This window comes from Culex pipiens, chromosome 2 (assembly GCF_016801865.2).
Source record: "Culex pipiens pallens isolate TS chromosome 2, TS_CPP_V2, whole genome shotgun sequence".
Taxonomy (NCBI): domain Eukaryota; kingdom Metazoa; phylum Arthropoda; class Insecta; order Diptera; family Culicidae; genus Culex; species Culex pipiens.
In genome coordinates, this window is record NC_068938.1 from 223,622,995 (window position 1) to 223,649,364 (window position 26,370).

Here is a 26,370-nt window from a genome sequence, read left to right on the forward strand (position 1 = left end):
TGTCGGAGGTCACGGTGGCTCTTACGGCTTTTTGAAAACTCACCCGAGAAATCGACTAAAACGACCAAATCTACCAAAACGACTAATCGACCAAAATGACCAAATCAATCAAAATTACCAAAATGACAAATTGACCAAAATTACCTAATCGACTAAAACGACCAAAATAACACAGTTCAACAAAAAATCAAATGTTTCTTGTCTCTGAGACGAGAATATGTGTTCCTAGTAGATTTTTGCATGCTGAATCCGAATCCGGGTCCAGAATTGCTCCAAGTGGTCCCAATTTTGAGATACACTCGTTTGAAATGTTAGTTTAGGCCAAAATTAGCTACTTTGTCGACTATTTTACAAAAGAACTATTGAATAAACAACTAAACCAATACATGTATCTTAAAGTTCACGTTTTCCCCTTTCTGAAACACCCCTGGTTTTTAAAATTCGATTGTTTCTACGCATATTTATAGCCATTTTAAAATTAGAATTTGACTTGCATGCAAGTTGGAAAAACTTGAATGAGAACCAACTGAAAATAAAATTTTAAAATGGCTATAAATATGCGTAGAAACAATCAAATTTTAAAAACCAGAGGTGTTTCAGAAAGGGGAAAACGTGAACTTTAAGGTACATGTATTGGTTTAGTTGTTTATTCAATAGTTCTTTTGTAAAATAGTCAACAAAGTAGCTAATTTTGGCCTAAACTAACATTTTAAACGGGTGTATCTCAAAATTGGGACCATTTGGAGCAATTCTGGACCCAGATTCGGATTCAGCAGGCAAAATTCTACTAGGAACACATATACTCGTCTCAGAGACAAAATCTTGTTGGACTGTGTAACAATTCGTCAAAAATGACCAAATCGACCAAAATGATCAAAACGACCAAAATAACAAATTCGACCAAAACGGCTTAAACGATAAAAATGACAAAATCGACCAAAATGGCCAAATTGACCAAATCGACTAAATCGACCAAAATGACCTAATCGACTAAAATGACCAAAATAACAATTCGTCAAAAATGACCAAATCGACCAAAATTATCAAAACGACCAAAATAACAAAATCGACCAAAACGACTTAAACGACCAAAATGACCAAATCGGCTAAAACGACCAAAATTACCAAATTGACCAAAATGCAAAATCGTCAAAAATGATCAAATCGACCAAAATGACCAAATCGACAAAAATGACCAAATCTGCCGAAATGACTCAATCGACCAAAATTACCAAATCGATCAAAATTACCAAAATGCTAAAATGACCAAGAAGACCAAAATGGCCAAAATGACCTAATCGACTAAAACGACCAAAATAACAATTCGTCAAAAATGACCAAATCGACCAAAATGATCAAAACGACCAAAATAACAAAATCGACCAAAACGACTTAAACGACCAAAATGACCAAATCGACTAAAATGACCAAATCTACCAAATGACCAAAACGCCCAAATTGACCAAAATTACCAAATCGACCAAAATGACAAATCATCAAAAATGACCAAATCGGCCAAGGTGACAAATCGACAAAAATGACCAAATCTGCCAAAATGACTAAATCTACCAAAACGATAAAAATTACCAAATCGACCAAAATTACGGCCAAAATGACAAATTGACCAAAATGACCAAATTGACTAAAACGACCAAAATAACAATTCGTCAAAAATTACCAAATTGACCAAAATGATCAAAACGACCAAAATAACAAAATCGACCAAAACGGCTTAAACGATAAAAATGACAAAATCGACTAAAATGACCAAATCTACCAAATGACCAAAACGCCCAAATTGACCAAAATTACCAAATCGACCAAAATGACAAATCATCAAAAATGACCAAATCGGCCAAGGTGACAAATCGACTAAAATGACCAAATCTACCAAAATGACTAAATCAACCAAAACGACCAAAATGACCAAATCGATAAAAATTACCAAAATTACCAAATCGATCAAAATTACCAAAATACCACAATGGCCAAAACGACCAAAAAGGCCAAATTGACCAAATTGACTAAAATGACAAAATCGATTAAAACGACCAAAATAACAATTCGTCAAAAATGACCAAATTGACCAAATCGACTAAAATTACCAAATCTACCAAAATGACCAAAACGACCAAATCGACTAATACGACAAAAATGACAAAAATGACAAATTGACCAAAATGACCTAATAGACTAAAACGACCAAAATAACAATTCGTCAAAAATGAAAAAATCGACCAAAATGATCAAAACGGCCAAAATTAACAAAATCGACCAAAACGGCTTAAACGACCGAAATGACCAAATCGTCTAAAACGACCAAAATTACAAATCGTCAAAAATGACCAAATATACCAAAATGACCAAATCGACAAAAATGACCAAATCTACCAAAAAGACTAAATCGACCAAAACGCCCAAAATGGCTAAATCGATCAAAATTATCAAAACGGCCAAAATTTACCAATATGATCAAAATGACCAAGTCGATCAAATCGATCAAATCGATTTTTTTCGGAATTTTCGTCCCAACGGGGAAAATCAATCCTTAATTTGGGGCAACATAATGACACGACATTTTTTTTTAATTAAAAATACATAAATACATAAATACCTGAAACAAGGCGAAACAACCTTTCATGTGTGCGTGTGTTTTTTTTTTCAATTTTCAGTATTTCGGGAAAATACATTAATTATAACGATTTTACTAATCTGCTTTGAGATATGTAATGAATTTCATAAACTGTTATTTCAAAACTTTTAAAAGCCAATCAGTGTATGGGAAGGTCACACTCTTTCTAATCGAGCAAGAACTTCGGGCTTGCATTATACATCGATCCATAAGTGTAAGCATAGAAAAATGAGCACATTGTCAAAACATTACCACACTATTGCTCATAACATGCTGTTCTAAATCACCTTTGGCAGCAATCAGACACCTCTACCAGTAGGGCTGGTCCTCATCGAGGGGAGGGCACATCAACCAACTACGACACGTGAGCAACCCTCGTTGGGAGAGAACTGTGGTGTGGATCTGTCGCTCCTGTTCCCAGACACCTCATTTGGGACCCAGCCAGCATGTATGAGCAGCAGTGGCGCCAAACGTCATCATCACCATCTCATGACGACGACGACGACGGCGGAGGTGCCCAACAAATGTATACAACACACCCAACTTCCTCCTGTGCCGGTAAAACGGATGAAGGATGAAGCTGGGAAAAAATAGACAAACGACGAGCAAAAATTTCCCAAATACCATCATCAGCTCAGCCCTGTTGTCTCTGATTCTGATTCTCCATCGCAACATCCCTCCACCCCCGAAAAACAGCAAAAAAAAAAAACGTTTCGTTGGAGGATTTTGCTAGCCTCGGAGAGCTGAGCTGGGTGTTCCCACCATGATGTGTTCTGTGGCGGCATCATGCCATAGAGGCAACATTAGAGAGTGGCACACCACCATCGCCGTCGAACGATGTCATGTCGATGTGCTGTCATAGAGCAAGTGTGGAAACGACCTGTTTATAAATGTCGCACGTCGTTGATGCTCCCGAAAGGAATTATGGCCATAGGTTGTACTTTTTTTTCGTTTTTGGTTGATCCGTTCGGTGGCTGGTTGAAGGAAGCTTGCTGGAATTCTCCTAGGATAATCTGTGGCAGGTATGGAGCAAAAAATGTTTATTAGAATATCAATTTTTAATGGGCCCCTTTTTTGTGGGCATTGAAATTTGTTTAACGTGATGATGGGGGATTGGGACCGGTCAACGTTTTTTTTGGGTACAACTTGTCAATCAGGATTTCGGCCACTGGAGAAAATGTTCTCATTAACCTTAAATTGGTATACTATTGATACTCTTTTTTAGGGTTTCTGCATCGATTTTCTAATATTAGAGCAACGACTGTCAAAGATTTTCTCAAAACTAATTACAGAAAACTATTTTTAATTAAGGTAATCTGAATCGAGATTATAATGATTTTCCAAAATACCAACGCTTAAGACAACCAATTTTAAATGATTTTGATATCAACAATCCCAAAAGCAAAGCAATCCACTTTTACGACCCCCGGGTCTTTTGTGGGCTCTGTTGCAAGTTTCTTCTCATTTCTAGGCGTCCAAGTTATGTGTGGTGAGTCATTCAAAACCTCTTTTACGCTAATGGACCGACGTTTTACTTCCCCATCCGATAGAAGGCGTGGTCAGGCAAATCTCGTCTCGAAAAATGCCACCGGGTCCGTCTGGGATTGAACCCAGGCCATACTGGGGTGAGAGGCTACCACGCTAACCACTGCGCCACCGGACCCGGCTTTAAACTATCAATGAAAAACAAAAAAAAACATATAAAAATAAAAAAAAATAAAAATACACAATACAAGAGAAAGTAGAGAAGGTTTTTTTAAAAAAATAATGATTTTAAACTACAAATATGAGAATAAAATGAGTATGAGAGGGTGAATTCGTCCAGGGTTCGATAAAACACGTTTCCATACAACTTTGGTGCCGTCCGTTTAAGGCAGGGGTGACCAAAGTGTGACCCGCAGACCCATATTGAATGATCATGTAAAGTGACCCTTTGACGCCCTTGTGAAATGATTTTGTAATTCTTAAAAAATAGGGTTTAGTTTTAGAAAAGAAACAGTTCTATTTATGTTTTTTTTTTTTTGGGAGAAACAACCATCCTGTGGATTTTTGTAATATCTTAGGTTATTTTCACAAAAAAATGAACGAAAATAAACCGTGACATCAGCCTCAACAAAATCTCATACAAGCATTTAGCGTGTTTTTTTCTTTCAGTATATTTTTCGGAAAATCCGTCCAATTTCCACTTTTTTTGAATATTCGAAAATCTGTACCTTGAGAAAAGATTTTATGATCGATGTGTTGTTTTTAGCAATCTGGTTATAATATAGTTATGATAAAGATTATAATTCAGGGGTGTTCAAAGTTTTCGAATGGCGGGCCAAATTTGAAGCTCACATGAGCTTGCGGGCGAAATGCTATTTTTTTTCATTTTCTTCAATTAAATATTATAAAATTCCAACAGCTTGTGTGTGTGGTCTAATCCAATACCCGATGTCGGCAGCAAAATTATGGGAAAATTCCAACAGCTTTGTTCAAAAATGCATTCAATGAATTGGTATTGAATACATTGAAATAAACATAACCAAAAACAATATTTTTTTTATTCATAAGCTTTTCTTTGCGTTTTACATGAGCATGAGCATGAGCATGAGAGACCACCCATGGTTGTCCTTCTCCGTTGCTGAACAGGACCGTAATATCCTATCAATACAACCGGTCATACGCTTCAACGATCTAATGGTGTTTCCCTTATCAACAGCATGTATGAATGCGCTGAATAGATAAAACATCAAGATCATTAAAACTAGATCTGAAGCAGATAGGTAACAGTCATTGGCCACCAACGGCGCCCGCCAAGTCAGTTTGTAGATCTCGGGGGATTGGGACGGGAATGTTAGTTAGCACAGGTTGCTACCAAAGGTGGGTTCTATACGATATCCACACCCCCACGTGTGCCGGAAAAACTACTTCTACTTGGGATTTTGTTAGTGGGAAAGGGTAATGGCCAGGATTCATCATAGAGGATGATGATGCGACCCAATAATCAATAAATTTTGTTTAATAGTGTGATGGATTATGAATTCTCAAGGCAAACAGTCGGATGATGCGGATGAGACTATTCCCGGTTATTTGGTGTTGATTTAGAATAAATGATTCAATCTTAGACAGCCGGCTGTGGAAAGATAAAACCAAATAATATTCGAAAAAGCGAAAACGCGAAACCGCCCGGACAGAAAAACAAACACAATCGGGGGGGGGCAACAAAGACGGAAACGGCAACGAAAATCTTGCGTGATGACCGCGACGCACACCGTTCAACTTCACGAACGCAACTCTTAATATACCGTAAACTGGGGTCAATCGGGACACATGGGGCGAATTGGGACAGCAGTTTTTACCATGTTGGAGCACAATATTTTGATTTTTCTGGTTGGTTTCGGTTAGAACAGACTCAGGCCTACAAAATGTGTACATCCGTTTCTAAATTTAAAAGCTTTAAGTGCTCTAAAAACTGCTGTCCCTATTCAGACTGTAGTCCCGATTCACCCCAGATTACGGTAGTATTAATTCGGCCGCGATTCTCCAGAAAGGAGAAGGGCTTCATTTATTGAAATGATTTTATATCATTAGCCTTAAAAAATATTCGACGGCGTGCCTTCCAATCATCGATGATATAGAAAGGACTTAATTCAGCAATACGACTTGCTAGTCTCAAAAAATAGGTACGTTTTAATAGAAAACTATAAAAAGAGAACAACACAAAAAAACTCATCGGCCAACGAACGCGAGTGAAAAAAAAACAATGAAAAAAAGAAGAAGGTAAAAAAACAGAACTGCGCGTCCCGAAAAGCACCACACTAATGATGCTTTTATTTAATTATAGTTACCAATCACCCCATGCACTCGAACAGCGACACAAAAGAGACGGAAAATAACACGAAAAAACAGGACTGCGCGTCCACACAGGCACCGCACTGATGCCATTATTTTATTATAAACGCTTTTCTTTGCGTTTTACATGCTACGAAAAACAATGAAACAATTTAAGGTTACAGCATTTTTTTTTTTCAATAATTATTTGTAAGGGGTGACAAAAACATTGCAAAATGTATGTAACGGCGTAATTTTATTTTGAAATAATGCGCAACTAATGACTTTTTTCTGAAAGTATTTTAAAACAATTATTTACACAATTTCAATAACATTTCCATAAATTTTGTTCAGTCACTCAGAGTTGTTAACCATTTGTAATGAGTTTAAATCCAGAGTTGAAAGATTTCCTAGTGCAAAATAAGTCCATAAAAATTGTGCGTTATAACTTGTAATTAATATGGATTTCTTATATTTGTACTATTATTACAGTTTTCTACTAAAATCAAATTTGAACCTTTCATAACAGATTTCCAAAAATGTCTGATGAAAATTTTGACGAAATTAACTATTTCACTCACATTCAAACCTGTATTTTTGTTACATTGATTAAACAAAACATTTGTGTCGTATAATCTGGATTGAAATTATAAATCATCAAATCATGAGTAAAAGGGACATTCTACATGATCATTCAAAATGGGTCCGCGGGCCACCAAAAACCACCTGTTATAATTAGTACTTTTTAGAAAAAAAGATGAACGCGGAATACAGAAAAAAATCCCGATTTGTTTTATTTATTTGCTAAAAAAATTTAAAATTAGATATGTGTATTTTGAGAATTCAACTCTTGTGATTAAAAGCCCAAGACACCAAATCAATTGCATGACCAGCCCGCAAAATTGTATAGAAAAACTAATGACGCAAAAAAACTAATTTTGGCATTCAAAAGTTTAGCAAAGTACTGTTAGGTTGAACATTTTCAAATTGTTATTCATTTTAAAAAATCATTTTAAATTCAAAACGCTACTTTAAAAACATTAAATAGTTATATTAAAAAATCAAACTTTTGGTTTGGGTTATTTATGTCCGCCCGTGTGGATCAATCGGACCGCGCACTGGACTCACAATCCGGAGGTCGCTGGTTCGAATCCCGCGGCGGGCGCTCTAAAATTCTTTGTGTAAATATGGGTATTCGGCGCCGTCGCTCCGTGCCATACTTTCATACACTTAGGAGCCCAGGGCGGCGAAGTCCTTGTAGATAAAAAGGAAGACACTAGTGGTTGGTACTAGCAATGGTGGCCGACAGCTATAAAGTCAACTTCGTTTTTTTTTTGGGTTATTTTTTGTGTACAAATATCACGTGTCTGCTCTTATTTAGCTTGTTCAACCGAAACTTTGTTTGGTGTTATTGAAATTTAATGAATAAATTTGATATTTTCTTAAGCAAACATTATTCAGGAGCATAAATACAAATATGTTTTAAAATCGAAAATATACTACATAATACTGTTGCAAGCTTCAAAAGTCTTATTTTCATGATTTTAAAATAAAGATGAAATTTTATAAAATGTTTACTGTTGAAAATGCACTTAAAGTTGTAATAAAACTCGATTCTTTAATCTCAGAATGCTGAAAAACCGTCACAAACTTTTTTTTGTTTGAACAAAAATTAAATATTATTTTAATAAAAAAAAACAGAAACTTCTTTTCCAAACTATTAAAACAAAAATCATGGTATATATAAAAAATAAAAAAAAGAAGAGATTTTCAAGACTTCTAAAATATTGCTTATTCCTTGATCATTTAATACAAACAACTAAAACAATCATTTCATATTAATGAAAAGTATTTCTCCTAAAGCTTGCAACAGTAGTTTGCAGTTCAATTTCGAATATTAAACATGTTTTGAATCCATGCAACTGGTTGATGTTTGGTTAAGGAAATATGATAGTTATTCATAAAAATCTAGGTATACATTAGCAATCAGAAACCTGCCATAGTTTCGGTTGAATAAGCTTAATCAGAGTAGACCGGTGTTATTTGTACACAACAGTGATGTAATAATCTATTTGATCTTGCAAAAATCATATTTAAATACGGTTTTATGATTTTTATTTCTGAATAAATCCCATATCTTCAAAATATCGGTTAAAACTTCATTATTCTATTGTTTAGCGAAATGCAACCTTCTACAAAGTTGTTTCTTGTCTTATTTTGCACATTTTGATGAGTAAATGACACATGAAACACATCATTTGACAAGTTTCCTGGACTGTTATTCAAAAGTTTTCAGTAAATGATTAGGGATTTAAAAACAAAATGCTTAAAATACTGATATCTCAGAAATTTCCCGATGAAACATTTCGCTCTTAGAAGCATTGGAAAGCTGAGAAAATTACCAATAAGACACATTTGAAAGTAGCGATGACTATTTTTTCTCCTTAAGGTTGGCCAGAAAACACGCCGTGTTCTGATTATAACACTTTGGCTTGAAACTTTTCCCAACTTCATGAATCCATCTCTCGTAGCCAAATATTGATCTCTGCCAACTGAAGTGTGAATAAAGAAACCAAAAATCAAAACTGGCACATTTTTGCGCCCAATGGTCGGGCCTTTGTGGATCCCAACCGTGCTAAAAACATTTGCAATTATATTCAAAAAGTGAATTCTCGGGGGAAATCTATCTCATCTCTCCAGGTGGTAATGATGAAGGTATGCTGGATTCCGTCCGAGAAACAAAATTTATAAACACACTCACACCCACACACAAATACACACGACACCTCCTCGGAAGGCACATCGGCCAAGTCGAGTCGTCGAGAGTGCTCAAGAAACAAGAAGCAATCCCCATCGTCGTTGTCGTCGTCCCAACTCGGGCGGATTGCGGGTTGCTGCCGGGGTGGAAAATGGGACGGCAAAATGGAAACTTCCCAGCTAACGGAACGGAATTCCCACTGGGGAGGAGAAGCCAGAGAGAACCTTCCCCCGCTACCACCTTCTCAACCCCACTGGCCCCGGCATTCCCACCCGGAAGAAGCGGAAGTGGTAAAAGGGGGGAAATCGAGCACGAGGAAAGCCTGCTCCCCAAGGGAATTATAAAGGGGAGCAGAAGCAGCAGCAGCAGTGCCGGAACCCCTTGCGGAAGGCTCGGAATTATTATATGTGTTTGGCCGACTTGGTGTCGAAATCCGTGCCCGAGAACAGAACGGAACGGAAAACGGGCCCCGGGTTGGCCAATTCCCGCCGAGTTTGGTTACGGATGGACGGCATACTAATGTACTGTGTGCGGCGCGGCGGTTGGGACATATTGGGACAGATTTTGAGCGAAAAGGGGTGACAAATTTATTCCTCGTGGTGACGTGTGTTAATGGAAGGTTAATTAGTTTAAACATGAAATGGTTCGAAGAGGTTATAATTTCTTTGTATCTTATGACATTTTCGAATCAAACAACACCAAATTTTAACACCCACATTTGCGGCGAGCCAATCCGAGAGAAAAAAAAGCACGATCTGAGAGTAAAAAGGTAAAACGAACGGACTGACTTAAAAAAATACGAGATGGTATCAGAATTCAATCCCGAGACCTTTGACTTACCAAGTACTCTCGGCCGTTTGCTTTGGGTGTTTTTAAGAAGAAGAATAACTTTTTTGTTTGTATTTTTTAAGAACATGTTAAACTTCAGTTTGCTTGTTCAAAAGGTTCTTCTCCAGAATTTTTAATTTTTTAAAACTTTTACGTTTAAGTTGCCTCAAAATATCGACACATTCTCACCAATACGAGGTTGTTCCGAAACTCCCAGTATTGCAGTTTATTTTCGGAATGTGAAGGTAGAAAACTGAGATAGAACGAGCGAGCGAGATACCAGATCATCAAACTATGGGGGCCAAGAATCCGTGAAAGAGCTGCTGCTGCTGCGGCATACGGGTTCCCGGGGGACACTTTGATAGCACCGGGATGTTGTGATGTCGGTGGCACCGGCACCGTTGCTGAAGGTGGCCAAAAAGTTATTTTTTGGCAGAAGCACACATAAGGGTTTTGGCGAGAGATACGACACTGGCTGGCATGGTGTTATAGCCTAGGACAAGCGAAGAAAACAAACTCACATAAGTTGTGCTTTAGAGTTTTGAGATCTCTCCGAAGGAACCGGGCCCCGAGAACTGTGTGGCAGGTCCCGGTGGGGCACATCCATAATGTGTGCGGCGCTGTGGATTCGACTCGGGGAGCTGAATGTTGACTGATGAGATGCGACCTTGGTGGGAAAAGCTTTTTCGTTGGAACATGGAGTTGGGTGTAAATTTCCTACAAGACAATTGTCGGGTTTTTTTTTGGAAACCATGTTCTTCTGTGGTGTCCAAAGGGGCCCACAAAGGCAAAAGGTACAACACAATATGCAACCATATAAATATTAAACACGTTTACAATTTTGAGGCAACGGAGCAAATTGTCGGATGCACCGTATACCGAAAAGATGCACCACACCCGGAAAGTGCATCGAGAGCAGCACAGATTTCATCTTATTATTTGCTGGCAAATCTTGAGGGTATAATAATTGAATAATATAAAGTTGGAAATTTCGGTATGGGTATCTTCTGCTCCATGCCGGAACATTTCTATTCTCTCTAGCAAATGCGAGTTTTCGGTTTTCTTACGGCTCCATGGAAAGATTGTTCAAAGAATCCTTATCATCTGGTGCCCCCATAGTTGTCTTCTTCCCCCGCTCAACCCTCAACGTGATTCTTTGCATTCACCTTTTTGTCAGAACCGTAAGATTCTTGGCATCAACAGAAGAAGCACATCGGGGGGAGCATGTTTCATTTCGGGCATTGTTCCGCATTTCTAATCCAGAGTTGGAAGATGGTGAAAATTATTTTCGGGATGGTGCACGGAAAATTAGAAATCTTAATAATCCAGCTTTAAATGGGTAAAGGTGTTTACTTACTCTCAAATAACTTACAGTAACAATTTTAATCAAATTTGCAAATTTTTCAAGTTGTTTGCAATTTTGTATTTTTGTATTTTTGTATTTTTGTATTTTTGTATTTTTGTATTTTTGTATTTTTGTATTTTTGTATTTTTGTATTTTTGTATTTTTGTATTTTTGTATTTTTGTATTTTTGTATTTTTGTATTTTTGTATTTTTGTATTTTTGTATTTTTGTATTTTTTTATTTTTGTATTTTTGTATTTTTGTATTTTTGTTTTTTTGTATTTTTGCATTTTTAGTTTTTTTTTTATATTTCCGAAAATCTCCTTTCAGTGTGGGATCTTCTCCCAGTGTTCAATGCTCCTCCGTTCAACAATTGTGTTCAGAAATAAAAACAACAAACCAGTGCTCACCTTGCTCGTCCCCCTTCAACGGAAGAAAGGTTCGTCTATGTAAATTGGAAGACAAAATCTTAGACACACCATCCCTGGCTGGGGCACATCTAAGCCAATGCACTTGAGCAGCAACTTCTTTTCCTCACAGCGCAATCAAATTGCTTTTTATTTTGCTTTATTTGCCTCGACTCAAACTCCAATTGAGGGTCGGCAGCATCGAAAGAGAGACGCGGAAGCAGGATTGTTTTGGGGCCAAGCCATTTCCCAAGAACAAGACGAAATTGCACCCTTTTCTTTGCTGGCATGCTGGCAGGCTAGTCGAAAAACATCCTGCGCAAATATTTATGAATAAAAAATGACGATTTTGGTCCCCAAACAAGCGGATGAGACGACGACGATGACCCCGAAGGACGCACCGCACCGGAATTGGAAAATCAAGAGTCTTGTGCTGCTGCTAGACGACGACGACGACGACGATTCCGATAAGGTGTGGTAAATCAAATTTCGAAGAAGTACCCACCCTCGATAATTATTAGCTACCCTGTGGAGGGGCTTATACTTGGGGGTATGTCTGGACCGTAGACTTAGAAGTTGGTGTGCCTTCTCTTGTCTAGGGAATTTCCTAATAGAATGTAAGCGATTTTGGGGAAGGAAAATTGCTATCTTTGAAAATATCCAAACTCGTGAGACAGATAAGCTGCAGTACGAAAATTTTGTTCAGCTATAAAAAAATCTTAAATTGATTAGACACGTTGTCTGAAACTCAAATTTCTAATCATTTAAAAATTGTGAACTTTTCAAATAATGTTAAATTTATTTGCCTTCTTTTTATGGCCTAAAACAGTGCATGAAAGTTTATTATATTATTTAAGTTGCAAAAAGTCGAACTTTTCGAAATAACAATGCTGTAAAGTTGAGCTTTTCACAACGTCGTTAAGATCCTTGAAATTTCGCAAAATTTGTAATGTTCGTCTTGTATTTTAATCAATAATATTATAAAGTGATTCCACTCTTGATCATGCAAGATTTGTTCTTGTCGCACGTTTGGAACCAATGTTTGTAGATAAGATAAGGTTAGGTGAGTTTTTCGGCTGTCAAAAAAAAAAGTTTGGCACGAAAACCGGATTTTCAGAAAAGTGAAAAATTTACCAATTTCATTGGAATTTTCATCACGTATAATTTGCATGCCAACTGGATCTAAAAACGCTTTTAAAACAAAAATATTTTTTCAAAAAATAAAACTCTATATGCTGGACTGGAACTCTCATTTGGCAGCTCGATATGGAAAAAGCCATTTCCGCAAAAATATTTAACGACAGTCTCAAATCTAAACATGAAGATATGTGTTCTACTTTTGAGTAAGAGTAGATTTTTTACACTAAAAATTTGTGTAAGGTCGTTTGCCTAAAAGTGGATTTTTCCTATGAAGAGTGAAAAGCTCAAACAAGTTAAGATTTCCATTAAATCATTTCGCATATTTTATTAATGTTCATTATTAAAAACGATTTATTTGTGTTTGTTTTAAACACACTTTTTTGATTAATTTCTCTCTTTTTTCTCAGGTGACCCGATAAAGCACGAACTCTTTGACAATGATTCGATCAATTCCAACGATTACAACGACGATGATCTCACCTCGGAGAGCTTCTGTTCCGGTAAGTACAGTTCTTCTTGCATACCCTATTATAAGATGAGTAGTTGTTTATTTTGTGTCTTCTTGAAAGAACCCACACTTGCGGAACAAAGTCAAAAGTAAAAGACGACCGCAATTTATCTAATCTGTACTGAAGGATAGTTTTTGGCCAAGTGTGTGGTGCATCACGGTTTCTCTTCAGAACCAAAGGGGTGACCTGCCGCTTTCTCAGGTCCTAAGAAAAAGGGACATTGATGAATAATTAACTACAACTACAACACACACTCACCCGAGTTGTCTTTCTTTTGTGGGGAATGTTTGAGTTGTTGCTCTGGCGCCAAGAAAGAGGGTACAACGAAACACTTGACGTGATTTATACGAACCTTTGAGTGAATGAGTGAGCTATGCAAATTTTATCTCTTACATTGTGTTTTTGAATAATTACTGTGGCCCATCTCTCGCTCTCTTCCTGAAGCGGTTTACCTTTTCGTCTTAAGAACAATACCAGCACCGTGCAGAGTCTCGTGGGGCCGGTCAAAGATACGCCGACAAAACCTGCTGGCAGGAATGTGGCGGTCCGTTTTTCGTCGAGGATACTTCTTCCGTGCCCAATTCGCTCTTGATTTATGTGACGTTACTCCTTCAAGTGTCTTATCGCAAACTCCGTAGCCGGAACTATTCCCCCGGGGATGACCTTGCACACGCTGCTTTTTGCCCAACCCTCACACCTTCGCTCTAACAAATGACGACAATGCAACGCAACCCTCGTCCTTAACTGTCGTCTCTTTTATTTAGATAATTGCTCCCCTCGATTTCTTGATTTTTGTCCCGTGTCACGGAAACCGTACGAAATCCGTACGACGGTTCATCAAATATTTACCCGGCAGTCACCCAAAGGCAAACGAGATTGGAAAAAAGGAATGATAAATAATACAAAAGCGATTTCCCAGTAAAACCGCACCAAATTTCACGCCATCCCAAATAGAGCGGAACATCATCTTCTTCGCAGCATCCCTTTCTTTTATGGGCCCACAGACACAAACGTTGAATGAATCGGATAGCAGCCAGGCAGACAGGCAGGTGCCCTCTCGCAAAGGTGTGTCCCAAACTGAATGACGTTATGTATAATTTAAAAATCGGTATTAAGTCGACGATAAACACCAAAACAATCACAGATCTAACAGAAGAACTCGCTCGGCTCCTTTCTATGTCTCTTTAGATTCTATGAGTTCATTCACAAAACAGAACAGTTCCATTTCCGATTGTCCTTAAGGTGAATGTCTCCTTAGTTTGCAAATGTGCACAGTGGGACCATTTCGAATATTTATAGCACCGTGTTCACGGTTGATTTTTTGGTTTTTGGTAATGTTTACTATAGAAAAAAAAAACAGAAAAACACATTTATAAGCCCTAATTCAAAATAGAGATTTTAAAAGATAAATTATTAATAATTAAATTGCAATCATTTAAAAAAAGAATAAGATTGGTTTGCGAGTTTACATTCGTAGGTTCATTTCATTTCAAAAATCAATATAAACAGCCTAAATGTTTATTCAAATAAAAATGACACGCAGAAAATATATTTTGAAATTGAGTTAAGGCCCAACCACAAATCACGTTAACACTTTTTTAAATCTCAGACCCCCCAACCTCCCCCCTCGTGTGCAATTCCCATTCAAAACAAATCTCTTTGTACGGAGCGTGGTCAAAGCCTCCAAAATATTTTGAAGTCCAAAAATGTAGCCTAACTTTTAAAAAAGTCTAATGAAAAATTAAAGTGCCGTTTTGACTACCGTCATCAGGAGAGACATTGGGTCTGGCGGGTGAGATTGGGTCATACAAAAATGCTGAAATTTGTATGACCCAATCTCACCCCAGACCCAATGTCTCCCTTGATGACAGTATGTCTGAAAATAATTAATTTATTTGACATTTTGCAGGGTTGGAATAACATCAGAAAAAACCCAGCTCGAAAACAGAAATAAAATGTCTAAACTCAGCTGCAAATCTGCTGAAAAAGCGCTGTTTGTGCCGATTAGGCGTCATCCATAGAGTATGTCACTCTAAAATCGGCCAAAATTTACCCCCCTCCTCCCCTTATGTCACACTTTGTCACGCTGGCTCCAACCCCCCTAGAAAAGTACGACACGTATTGTTTTGTTGATTTCTTTTTTGTTAAATTTTGGCATGATGTATAAACTGGATGATTTAATTTTTGTTTATTTGGAGTTAATTCGAGAGTTTATAATTTCTTAAGGTTGTCTATTAATTTTTTTTATTTTGTTAAATGCAGTGTTGGAAATCTCTCGATTTCTCGCCGCGAGTCAGGAGCTTCCTCGCCGATTGCCTGTGCTCCGCGAACGAGCCAGCTCGCGAGCCATCATTGCCCGCGAGCGAAAAGTAAAACGAGCTGGCAATGAAAAAAAAACACAAAACAAGGAGAGGAAAGGACTACAAGAAATAATCTAGCGTGACGTCACGGTCTCTCAGACCTCCCTTTCCTTCTTGTCACACTCTGTTTTTACTTTTATTGTTTTTTTTTGTTAAGTACTAAAATTTTCACCAAACAATACGGGTATCAAACTAAGCAAAATTTTGTATCCATTTTCACTTAATAGTGTTTTTTGCAAACATTACAATTTTCATAAAATATCGTATTTTTTGAAAATACTAAAATTTTCATAACTCGCACTGTGGATATCAAACGAGGTAAATTTTCTATGCATTTTTATTTTCATAAATATTTTGTTGTAAAATACTCAAATTTTCATAAAATTCTCAAATTTTCATTAATTGCAGTATGGGTATCAAACGAAGCGAAATGTTGTATATATTTTCGCTTTATCGAATATTTTTGATTGAATACTGAAGTTTTCATAATATAGTGTTTTTATGCAAAAATACTCACATTTTCATATGTCGCAATTTGGGTTTTATTTTTAAGCGAATTTCGTGTTTGTATAAATTATTTGCATTATGGCTATCAAACGAGGTAAAATTTTAAATATAACGATAGATTATCGTTTTCGTCCCAATGATAACGATAGAACTGTCGTTATCATTATAGAACTTCAGTATCAAAATTTTAATTCAATTAATTCATTAATTCATTCAGACCAAAACCCGAGATATTTTCCCACCATGCAGCCAAGAATCACTCCTCCAAGAATAATGACGACACCTTTCGTTGCGTGGTTTCGAAATTCGTTTTCCCTCTCTGTTTGATAGGCATTAGATCCCCTCTCCCTCAACCACCCACCTACAGCGAACGTGTTTTACTAGCAAGAGGTGTATCAATTATTCCATCCGGCCTACTAGACCGTGCAGTGTTGGTGGATGGTTAATTTCCACTTTTGGGTGATGAATTTACATCTGGCGGGCATAATTAAGATTGATCAGAAGATAATCTCTGAAATCTTTAGGTGCTGCTGGGAGTGGTAGAGTTATAGGGTGGTGCATTAATTATTTGGCTGCAGGAGGAAAAGTTTGCGCTGACAACGGGATGAGCGAGTTTCTATTTTTAATGTGGAGACGATTTCTCGACAGGGCCATAACCTGTGCGGACCAACAGGCAGTGGTGCGTTCCTTCGAGCCCAAACACCACCAAAGAGAGCCTCACTTTCTGGCTGTTGAAACGAGCCCGACAGAGCTGAGAGCTCGCTGTGGGGATGAAAGAGACAGACAGGGCCAATGTGCCAGCAGTGCCAAGTTTTGGCCCCGGTTTTGTATCGGTGTACTGGGTGTCTTTGAAACGGCCACGACACTCCTGGGTGCCTTTTCACCTGAAGCTTGGGAGTGATTTCAATATTACCTAACTACATTCGTAACCCCTAGAAGATAATTTATTTCTGCAAATGTTTATGTATCTCTACACACATTTTATTTCGTGTTGCCACCAGCAGCATCACTAGAGAGAGACACAGGGGGAGGTTGTGGATGGTGTGGGGGTGAGATAAATTTATGTATGCTGCTCCACCGAGGAGAGTGAGTGGTTGTTCTGGTCCGGGTTTTGGTTCTGGCTGGCCATGGAAAACCCGGTTCGGTTCGGTTTGGTGTGTCCCAGTGCCTTTGGGGGGCGATGCGTACCGCTCTGAAGTGTAATAACAATAACCATCCTCCCACGCACACAGCGAGTGAGAAAGTGCGTTGCTGGGCGGTCGGTCTACTGGATGCTGCGGGATCATCCTCGGCTGATGTCACCCACCAGCCAGCAGCAGAGGGCGCGAGCACGCGACTCGGAAAACCGTTTATTGCTATCACGGCTGAGCTTTTTTTTTCTGTTCTCACTTTTCTCATTATCACGTGGCACACTCTAGAGGGGGTGGTTTTGCGCGAGGTGGGAAATATTTTCTTTCTATCGTGGTGTGTTTCACACTTTTTGGTTTGGGTTTTTTTTTGGAATGCGGTGGTACGTGGCACAAAAAAGGATAATACCGTGGGCAAACGTAGTGTGCGGAGCTCTTTATTGCCTTTCTGAGAATACAGCAGTCACAAGTAACGAGTTTCCCTACGGCAAAATAGAGAGAACGCGTTTTAATGGGGATTGACCGGTCCGAATTTTCATTTCATATTGTTTCACGAAACATGTTAATTTTCATGAAAAACGTATTTTTTTTTAATAAGGTTAAACCTCTATAATCCAACTCAGCCTCTAGGCGGCCTCAATCTAAAAATTTACCAAAAATCAATTTTCAACCATTTTTTTATGTTTAAAAAGCATTGGAAAGAAGAAATCTTTAAATTAAAGAAAAAAATTGGGCTGGAAGTTCCACTTTTTTATGTGACTTTGCCAATGTTTTTTTTAAATGTCATTTTTTCTGAGTTCAACTTTGGCTGTGTTTTTCACTTAATATGTATTTTAAAATTGAGTACAGTCATCCCAAATATTCGGAACACCCACAAATTCGGAACACTTTTGTGATAATTTGTCAATAGCATGCCAAATGCATCAATTCTGTCGCCCCTACTATTTTAGGACCTTTATTTGGAATTCTCTTGTTATTTCACTAGTAAAAGTAGTACTTTTTAAACAAAAACAGTATTTCAAGACGATTTTGTTCCAAGCAGCAAAACACTGCCTCCAAATTGCCTGTTTCATGATTGTGGGATGTTATTGTGCCCCCCACAATTGTGGAACTCCTGAATTTAACTGATATTTTTACATAAAAATTTTTCAAACCATTCATAAAACATAACTAAGCTTGAATTTTGTTGATTTTAGTGAGTTAAGTCATTATTTTGTAAAAAAATATGTACTCATGGAGAGAACCAAAATTGTTTACATCCGTGTTCCAAATTTGTGGATTTCAAGGGTCAAAGCGTTATCAAAAACTCCATGTAAAAGTTAAAATTTTCAGTTGGTCAATACAATATTTCAAAGGTCGCAAGAAAAGCTTTCAAATGAAGGTAGAAGCGAATCATTAAGTTCAATTATCGATTTGCTATGATTTTTTGATTATTGGTCGATCAGTAAACTGTTCCGAATATGAGGGATGACCAAGGGGTCCCAGACTCCCGATTTTTTGGAGTTGGAGAAGCCAGAAGCCAGAAAAATAAAAAAAAACTGAACATAAAAATTCTAAAATTTATTTGACAAAAATATGGAACTTTTTTCTTGTAAAACAAAATTTGTTCAATACAGTCAAGTCTCGATGGTCCGAAAGGCTTGAAAAAAATATTTGAGTAATCGAATTACATTTTTTTTTCGTTGGATGATTTTGACTGTCGAGCTTAAACTATGCTGAAGTGATTTAGAATTTTTAAATCTAAGATGGTGGCCAAAATGGCGGTGATGAAATATTGAAAAAATACCACTCAAATTTGACTGACATTTGGTCGAAATTGATGTTAATAGCAAGAAAATAAAAAAAATGCGAAATACGAATATCCGAAGCCCTATACAAACCTTGGGGTAATCAAACTTCAGACAATCGAATTCTTGGATAGTTGGAGCTTCGGATCGAATCTGGACTATATACGAATAACTGCTTTTCTTATAGGTCTAGAGCAGTTTACAGTTTCTAGTTTTGAAATCAATAAAAATAAATAAAAATAAAATGAGCAAGAACATGGTTAAACAGTTGTCCTTTTCAAATCATTTGTCTTGGTCCTCTCCTAGTTGACGGAAATCGGAAATTCTAAGACATACATTTATTATACACTTGAGCTTGTTTTTAAGTATTATTTATTTGTATTTTATTGTTTTTTGCTCTTTTGTGCCTTTAGCTGGTTTTGTGAACAAAAAATTATCTTTTGCAAAGTAAATTAAAAATTAAATGAAATTAAATAAAAAATAAGTGTAATATGTCAAACATTTCGGTTGCGGTACAGTCTCTAAACGTTTTGAATTGAAAATTTTTATTTGAATTTTAAGGACAGGTTTATGAATTAAGTCAGTTTAAATTCAGTGGCCCTTTACATATTATAATAAATATAATAAAATAAAGAAAGTTTTTTTTCAAATTCCTGTGCTTCCTTTATTTTTTTAAAAGTATTTTGACTTTTCAAATTGCAATCAATAATTAATAAATGTTCAGTTTTATGCCTGGCAAGATTTTAGGAAGTACCTTCGGAATCTTTTACAAATTGTTCCAAAACTACCTATTCCAATTTTTTTCGTACTTCTAGGCCAGTACCAGTCCTACTGGTTTTGTCATTACCGTTTTCATTTTAAATCTGAAGAAAAATGGATTTTAAAAGAGGTGTCCAAATTCCCTCCACTGTTCATATTACATCAAACTCTCCTACTTACTAGATTCATATAAGTCGTTCACCTCGAATTCTTGTTGATTAAATTGTCATTCAACCATGTAAAACAATGATGTTTTTGTATTCCACCTGTTGTGGTGTTCTTCCAGCTTCCAACCAAAAGAACATAATAAGGCTGTATATGATGCATTTAGCCCATTAAGCCGCACGTTTTATTCATCCCCCAATGGAATGTCTGCACAAAACATCCAAGGACATGGGAACCCAAAGGGACCAAACAAACCAAAGCCCCGACATTTGATATTTTTGTAAGATAAGGCGATCCCATCCGCCCCAGCAGATCGCAGGTTTGTCGCCTCATTCCGGGCTCAGCCCATAATCAACACGCTAAGCTAAGGATTTTTGAGTTATGTTTTTGTCAGTTTGGTAATCCTTCGCACAACAAAAAACAACAGAATAGAAGGTGCCAGCCAACTTTGCGGGACATTCACGGCCTACTACAATTAACATACAGGAAAAAAAAAATCTTCCAACCATTAAGATTGCAATCGTAGTAAGCGCACGTTTGAATCAATGAACAACCACGTTCGTCGTCGTCGACTACTGCGATATCAAGTTAGCCGAGTGAATAGGGAGCAAGCAAGCAAAAAAGGAGCATCCTCTTCATTACTTGTATTATTTCATTCGGTATTGTTGCGGGGATTTCTTTATTGTTTATTTATTGTGCGTGGTGCTTGACGAGAGAACAACAGACCGCCTTGTTTTGGAATGATTTTTATCGTTTTGGATCCTGTGGAGAGCAATTGCGATTGATTTTTTTGTTCGTCTACGGACTGATTTTTTTAGAAGCGAAAAAAGGGAGTTTCATTGTCGAATCGTTCCGCTTGCAAAAGGTGGTAACGTGATAGTTTAATCGAGCCTGAGTCGTTTGGAATTCCGGAGAGGAATTTATCCTCGGCAGTTATTTTCCTTCGCGGTACGGAAAAGGATTGTTTCTTCGTTGTTCGGGGGTCCGTATGGGTAAATGGGCCCAGCGGAACGCTGTCACGTAGCAATTATCGCACACTCAAGACGCCACACAATGAACGCTTGTCCGAAAACTTAATTAATTATCGAGATTTTCCAAATACTTTGGCAACACATATCGGAATCCCTTCTGCGTTAGCATCTTGCCGGAGAGTGTCCGCAGTGTCTTGTCGGAAAACCTCAGTAATGTATGCAAACCATTATGCTTATATGCTGCCCGAAAAGCAAATTCCCCCTACCTCCCACCCTGGAATCATAACGTTCATTCTCTTTCACACTTACTTCCAACCTCGCGCCAAACTCGGGCTTCCCCCCTACCCAGCAAACTTGGTTACATCAGGAAATTATTTCCCTCATGGGAGCTAACCCACTCCCACCAGCAGCAGCAGCAGCATCTTCCGGCACACGTTGCCCCTGTGTGTGTTTCAAACGGCCAAACCTGCCACCTCAAACTGGCACACAAACTCACACATGTGAAGGCCCTTTAGAATGGCATTTCCTTTCCAATTCCATGCAAGAGATACTATATCTAACAGTTATCATTTTTATTACCCAATTGATCACCGAGAATAATCTACCAGGAGAGACAAAAACCTGGACCAACGCCGACGACCGACCCGGGTTGGGGGTTGTTGCCGTTGCTCCTTAAACGAAAGAGTGATGGCTTTTCATGAGGTTAACAGAGAGAGAGCGAGAACCCCTTTGGGCGGCATTTGGATCAGGTTGTCCAATAAAAATAAATAAATTAGACGGTATGAAATGAAACAAAGTGCGACACACTCTCCTACAGCTGGTCCTGCAGCTGCTTTGGAGAGGTACAGATTGTCGAATCTTGGAAATCTAATCCCGACTTAAGTGGGATTGGGAACAAAACAGTTGGAAAATCCAACATTGAATAATTAAAAATTAGCTTTGCCTTTTGAGGACCAAATAGTTATTCCCTATTTACAAAAACAAAAAAAAACACGCCTAATAATTTCAAATTCAGTTTTTTTTACAATCATTCCACATATTTGGAATATTGTGGTAATTTATCAATATTTATGAATTGGCCCTACTATAATTAGGACCTTCATTTTTGAGTATTTTTTTTTACAAAAAACATCATTTAAAGGCTATTTTATGAAGAGTAGCTTAACACTACATCCATAATTGTGGAATATTACTGTACCCGATCAACGGATAATTTCACAAAAATATCATACAATTCATAAAAGCATAACAAAGATATAGTTTTATTGGTTCCAGCGCTTGGAGTCAGTATTTTGTTGACAATATACACTTCTGGAGAACACTAATGTAAGTTTACATCAATAAGAAAAAAGTGTTCCGAATTTGTGGATTTAAAGGCCAATGTTTTTCTTCAAAATATTGATATTAATTATAAAATAAAATAAAGGCCAATGTTTTTCTTCAAAATATTGATATTAATTATAAAATAAAATTTTGATTTGGTCGGTACATCGTTCAGAAGATCGCTATAAAAGCTTTCAAATAAAGGTAAAAGCGAAACATCATGTTTTACATTTGATTATTACCAAAAAAAAAACACAATTTTCAAGCATCTTATTGCCAACAAAAATAAAAAAACAGAAGGCTAGTCGGGATTCACAAAAAATAAAAAATTAAATACGACAATAAAAAGATTTCTTCAGCGAGGGTAGCATAAAATCTTAACCAAATATTTAAATTGACGTCAGTTCTTAGAAGTTTGAAAATAAACATTCGATCTAAGAGCAAAACAAATGATTTTTTTTAATGCTGTCAAGGGATTTTACACGTATTCAAATTTGTTGTTTGTTTTTTTTTGCATTTCAAAACACATTTTTCATTCAAATGTTGATACCGTGGCCTGTAATTTCAATTTCCATTTTCAATTTTTAAATCATGTTTTACAAAGAACGGAACACATTTTTTTGAATTTCTGAGACCAAAATTTTTTTCAGCTTTTTACGTTGAGTGATGTTTGCTTGTCACTGTTTCAAGGCGCCGTCAGTGTGAGCGTCGAAAAATTAAACTTTAAGATTCTGTTTCAATAGAGTGCTGAAAAGTTAAGAGGCAGTATTTGTAGATTCTGCTCGGTTTGTTCTAGAGGTCGTATCGAGGTGCTCCGATTTGGATGAAACTTTTAGCGTTTGTTTGTCTATACATGAGATGAACTCATGCCAAATATGAGCCCTCTACGACAAAGGGAAGTGAGGTAAAACGGGCATTGAAGCTTGAGGTCCAAAAAACATGAAAAATCTTAAAATTGCCCGCATTTCCGTAAAACTTCATCAATTCCAACTCTCTTAGATGCATTCAAAAGGTCTTTTGAAGTCCTTCAAAATGTGCTATAGACATCCAGGATTGGTTTGACTTTTTCTCATAGCTTTTGCAAATTACTGTTTAAAATGGATTTTTTTAAAACCTTAATATCTTTTTGCAACAGCCTCCAACACCCATACTCCCATAGCAAAAGATAGGTAATTTCATGGACTATAAGCTTACGGTATTAACTTTTTGGCCAATCGCAGTTTTTCTCATAGTTTTACGATTTTTCTAGAGCAAACATTTTGCAACGTTAGTTTTTGCCCTGTAGGCCAAGAAGACGGCACTTTTTGGTCTCAATTTTGACATATTCGGAATCCTCAGAAAATTTTACATTAGATTGAGGTGTTGGAATTAAGAATTTGATAGGAAAAAATGCCATTTAGAATTAACTAAAATATTATTTAGAATTTTGTCGGATTAGGGGTAAAACAAGTTTTCGCCTACTTGATACAGCATTTGACGTATTGAACATAGGGTAAAGAAGATTTATTTCTTTTTTCAAAAATGTTTTATTAAATTATTTTTTAAATCAAAATTACATTTCCAATACTCCTAACTTAAGTGAAATTGACCGAGGATTCCGAATATGACAAAATTGAGACCAAAAAAAGCCGTCTTCTTGGCCTACAGGGCAAAAACTAACGTTGTAAAATGTTTGTTCTAGAAAAATCGTAAAACTATGAGAAAAACTGCGATTGGCCAAAAAGTTAATACCGTAAGCTTATAGTCCATGAAATTACCTATCTTTTGACCTATGGGAGTATGGGTGTTGGAGGCTGTTGCAAAAAGATATTAAGGTTTTAAAAAAATCCATTTTAAACAGTAATTTGCAAAAGCTATGAGAAAAAGTTAAACCGATCCTGGATGTCTATAGCACATTTTGAAGGGCTTCGAAAGACCATTCGAATGCATCTAAGAGAGTTGGAATTGACAAAGTTTTACGGAAATGCGAGCAATTTTAAGATTTTTCATGTTTTTTGGACCTCAAACTTCAATGCCCGTTTTACCTCACTTCCCTTTATCGTAGAGGGCTCATATTTGACATGAGTTCATCTCATGTATAGACAAACAAACGCTGAAAGTTTCATCCAAATCGGAGCACCTCGATACGACCTCTAGAACAAACCGAGCAGAATCTACAAATACTGCCTCTTAATTATAATCGAAAATGATTATTTCTCTGCGTTTAGGAAATGTTTTTGAGCAACTTATGTTCCACGAAAAACTTTACTGTTCTCTTTTATGTGTTGTGTGTTTCAAATTTAGTATTTTAATTCGCTTTTACTTTTTACTTTACTTTTTTACTCTACCTCCAATAATGACCTTTTTTAATTGCCATGTCTAGTTTGTTTTTTTTTTTTCATATTGTATACTTTTTAAATTCAAACCCCTTTCATTTTATAAAAGAAGAACTCCAATGCCTGTAAAGATCTAAAATTGGTTGAACATTTGTTTTTTGGCGAATTTTTTAGATCGCAGACTTCGATAGAGGCATTTTTGATATTTAAAGCTCTAATAACACCACTGCATTTAAATGCCCAATTTTTAGAAATCGATTAATTTATATTAAACTAAATTTGCTCTATTCCGACCATCGCATCCCTCTCGGGACACTCCTCGAATCCTGTCCATCGAACCTGATTGTGTGATCCCCCCCCCCTCCCTCCCATTCAGATAAACCCTGCAGCTCGTCACATCGCTCAAACATTTCCTGTCGCTCAGTGCTGCTCATTTCTCACCGTCAGATTCTTCTCTGTTTGCGAAAAATGAACAATCTCAACCTTTTGCTACTTCTGTCGCTCTCTGTTTGTAAACACACAGCTGGCTCAGCTGGCTGGCAGGCATGGAAAAGAGCAAAACCACGTGAAGTGTGTGGTGAGAGTGAGTCATGGGAGAGTTTGAGCATCGAGACGAGAGCACCCGATTCTCCGACGACGACGAACGTGGTTGAGTGAGGGTGGAAAATAGTATTGTGGGTGGAAAAGTGTGTCAGCAAGGGGGTTCACCTTCAGGTGAGAAGGCATGAAGGTCGAGAGGGGGAAAGTGTGTGTGTGTGAGTGTGTTTGTATTTATATACGTTATATATTTCTGTATTTGAAATTTCTGCTCACTCTCAGGGGAGTAATTGAATTGTTCCTCTGTGTCCCATCAGGCTCCAAAGTACCCCAAAAGGATACATAGAAATTGAAATGACTTTTCTCTTTCGCACACACACACACCCACTCGATGCGGGGGCCGGTTGGTTTCGGGTTCGGTGTAGGATCCTTTTGGCACCGGGCTTGTTCGACGAGGACGACCAGAAAGTGTTTGTCTGCCACCTCGTCCCCCCTCCCACGACCAGCTTGAAACCTTTTGCCGACATAGTGGCTTCGAACTTTACCTTCGTCCAGCACGTTCCGTTCCGAAATTTTTCCTTTTTTCGTCGAGGCCTATATCTCGGCCAGAATGCCGGTAAAACAACATCCCCGAGACTGACTGGGAGAGAAAGCTCAGTTATAATATTTCCGAAAAGCAGAGCCAACGAGAGTAATATATTTATGAACGTATTCCCACCAGAAACATTTCCCAAGCAAGGCGCAAAAATTATAGGAAACTTTTATTAACAAGCTTTGAAACGAGTGAGATTGACTTCTGAGGGCCAGGAGAATCATTTTACACTTGATTTTTTTCCTCCCTCCTTCTCATCGTGTGCTCCTTCTGCCGGTTTTGATGTGGCCTTTTTGCCTTCTCGTGGTATATCGATTGCCTGACCGGTGCGGCACCGCACCGAGTTGAGTTCGGGCCCGGAGTTCAGGAACTCCCAGGAGACACGGTTAGGGTTGTGTTTTGTGTGGTGGCCGTTCGTCCGTCCGTCCGCTATTACCGTGATTTCATCAGAACCTAAGCATTGATTATATGTCGGTCGTACCAGGCCAGGCACAGA

The 26,370-nt window shown here is 37.5% G+C and overlaps 1 protein-coding gene across 1 annotated transcript in view; it reads left to right on the forward strand.

Annotated features, from left to right (window-relative positions):
• LOC120428250 (zinc finger protein 423 homolog) overlaps window positions 1-26,370 on the forward strand; it is a 110,877-nt gene that overhangs the window by 36,968 nt on the left and 47,539 nt on the right. The window contains exon 3 of the mRNA XM_039593238.2: window positions 13,330-13,422. Within this exon, the coding sequence (XP_039449172.1) occupies window positions 13,330-13,422 (93 nt within the window). The remainder of the gene's footprint in view (window positions 1-13,329; window positions 13,423-26,370) is intronic.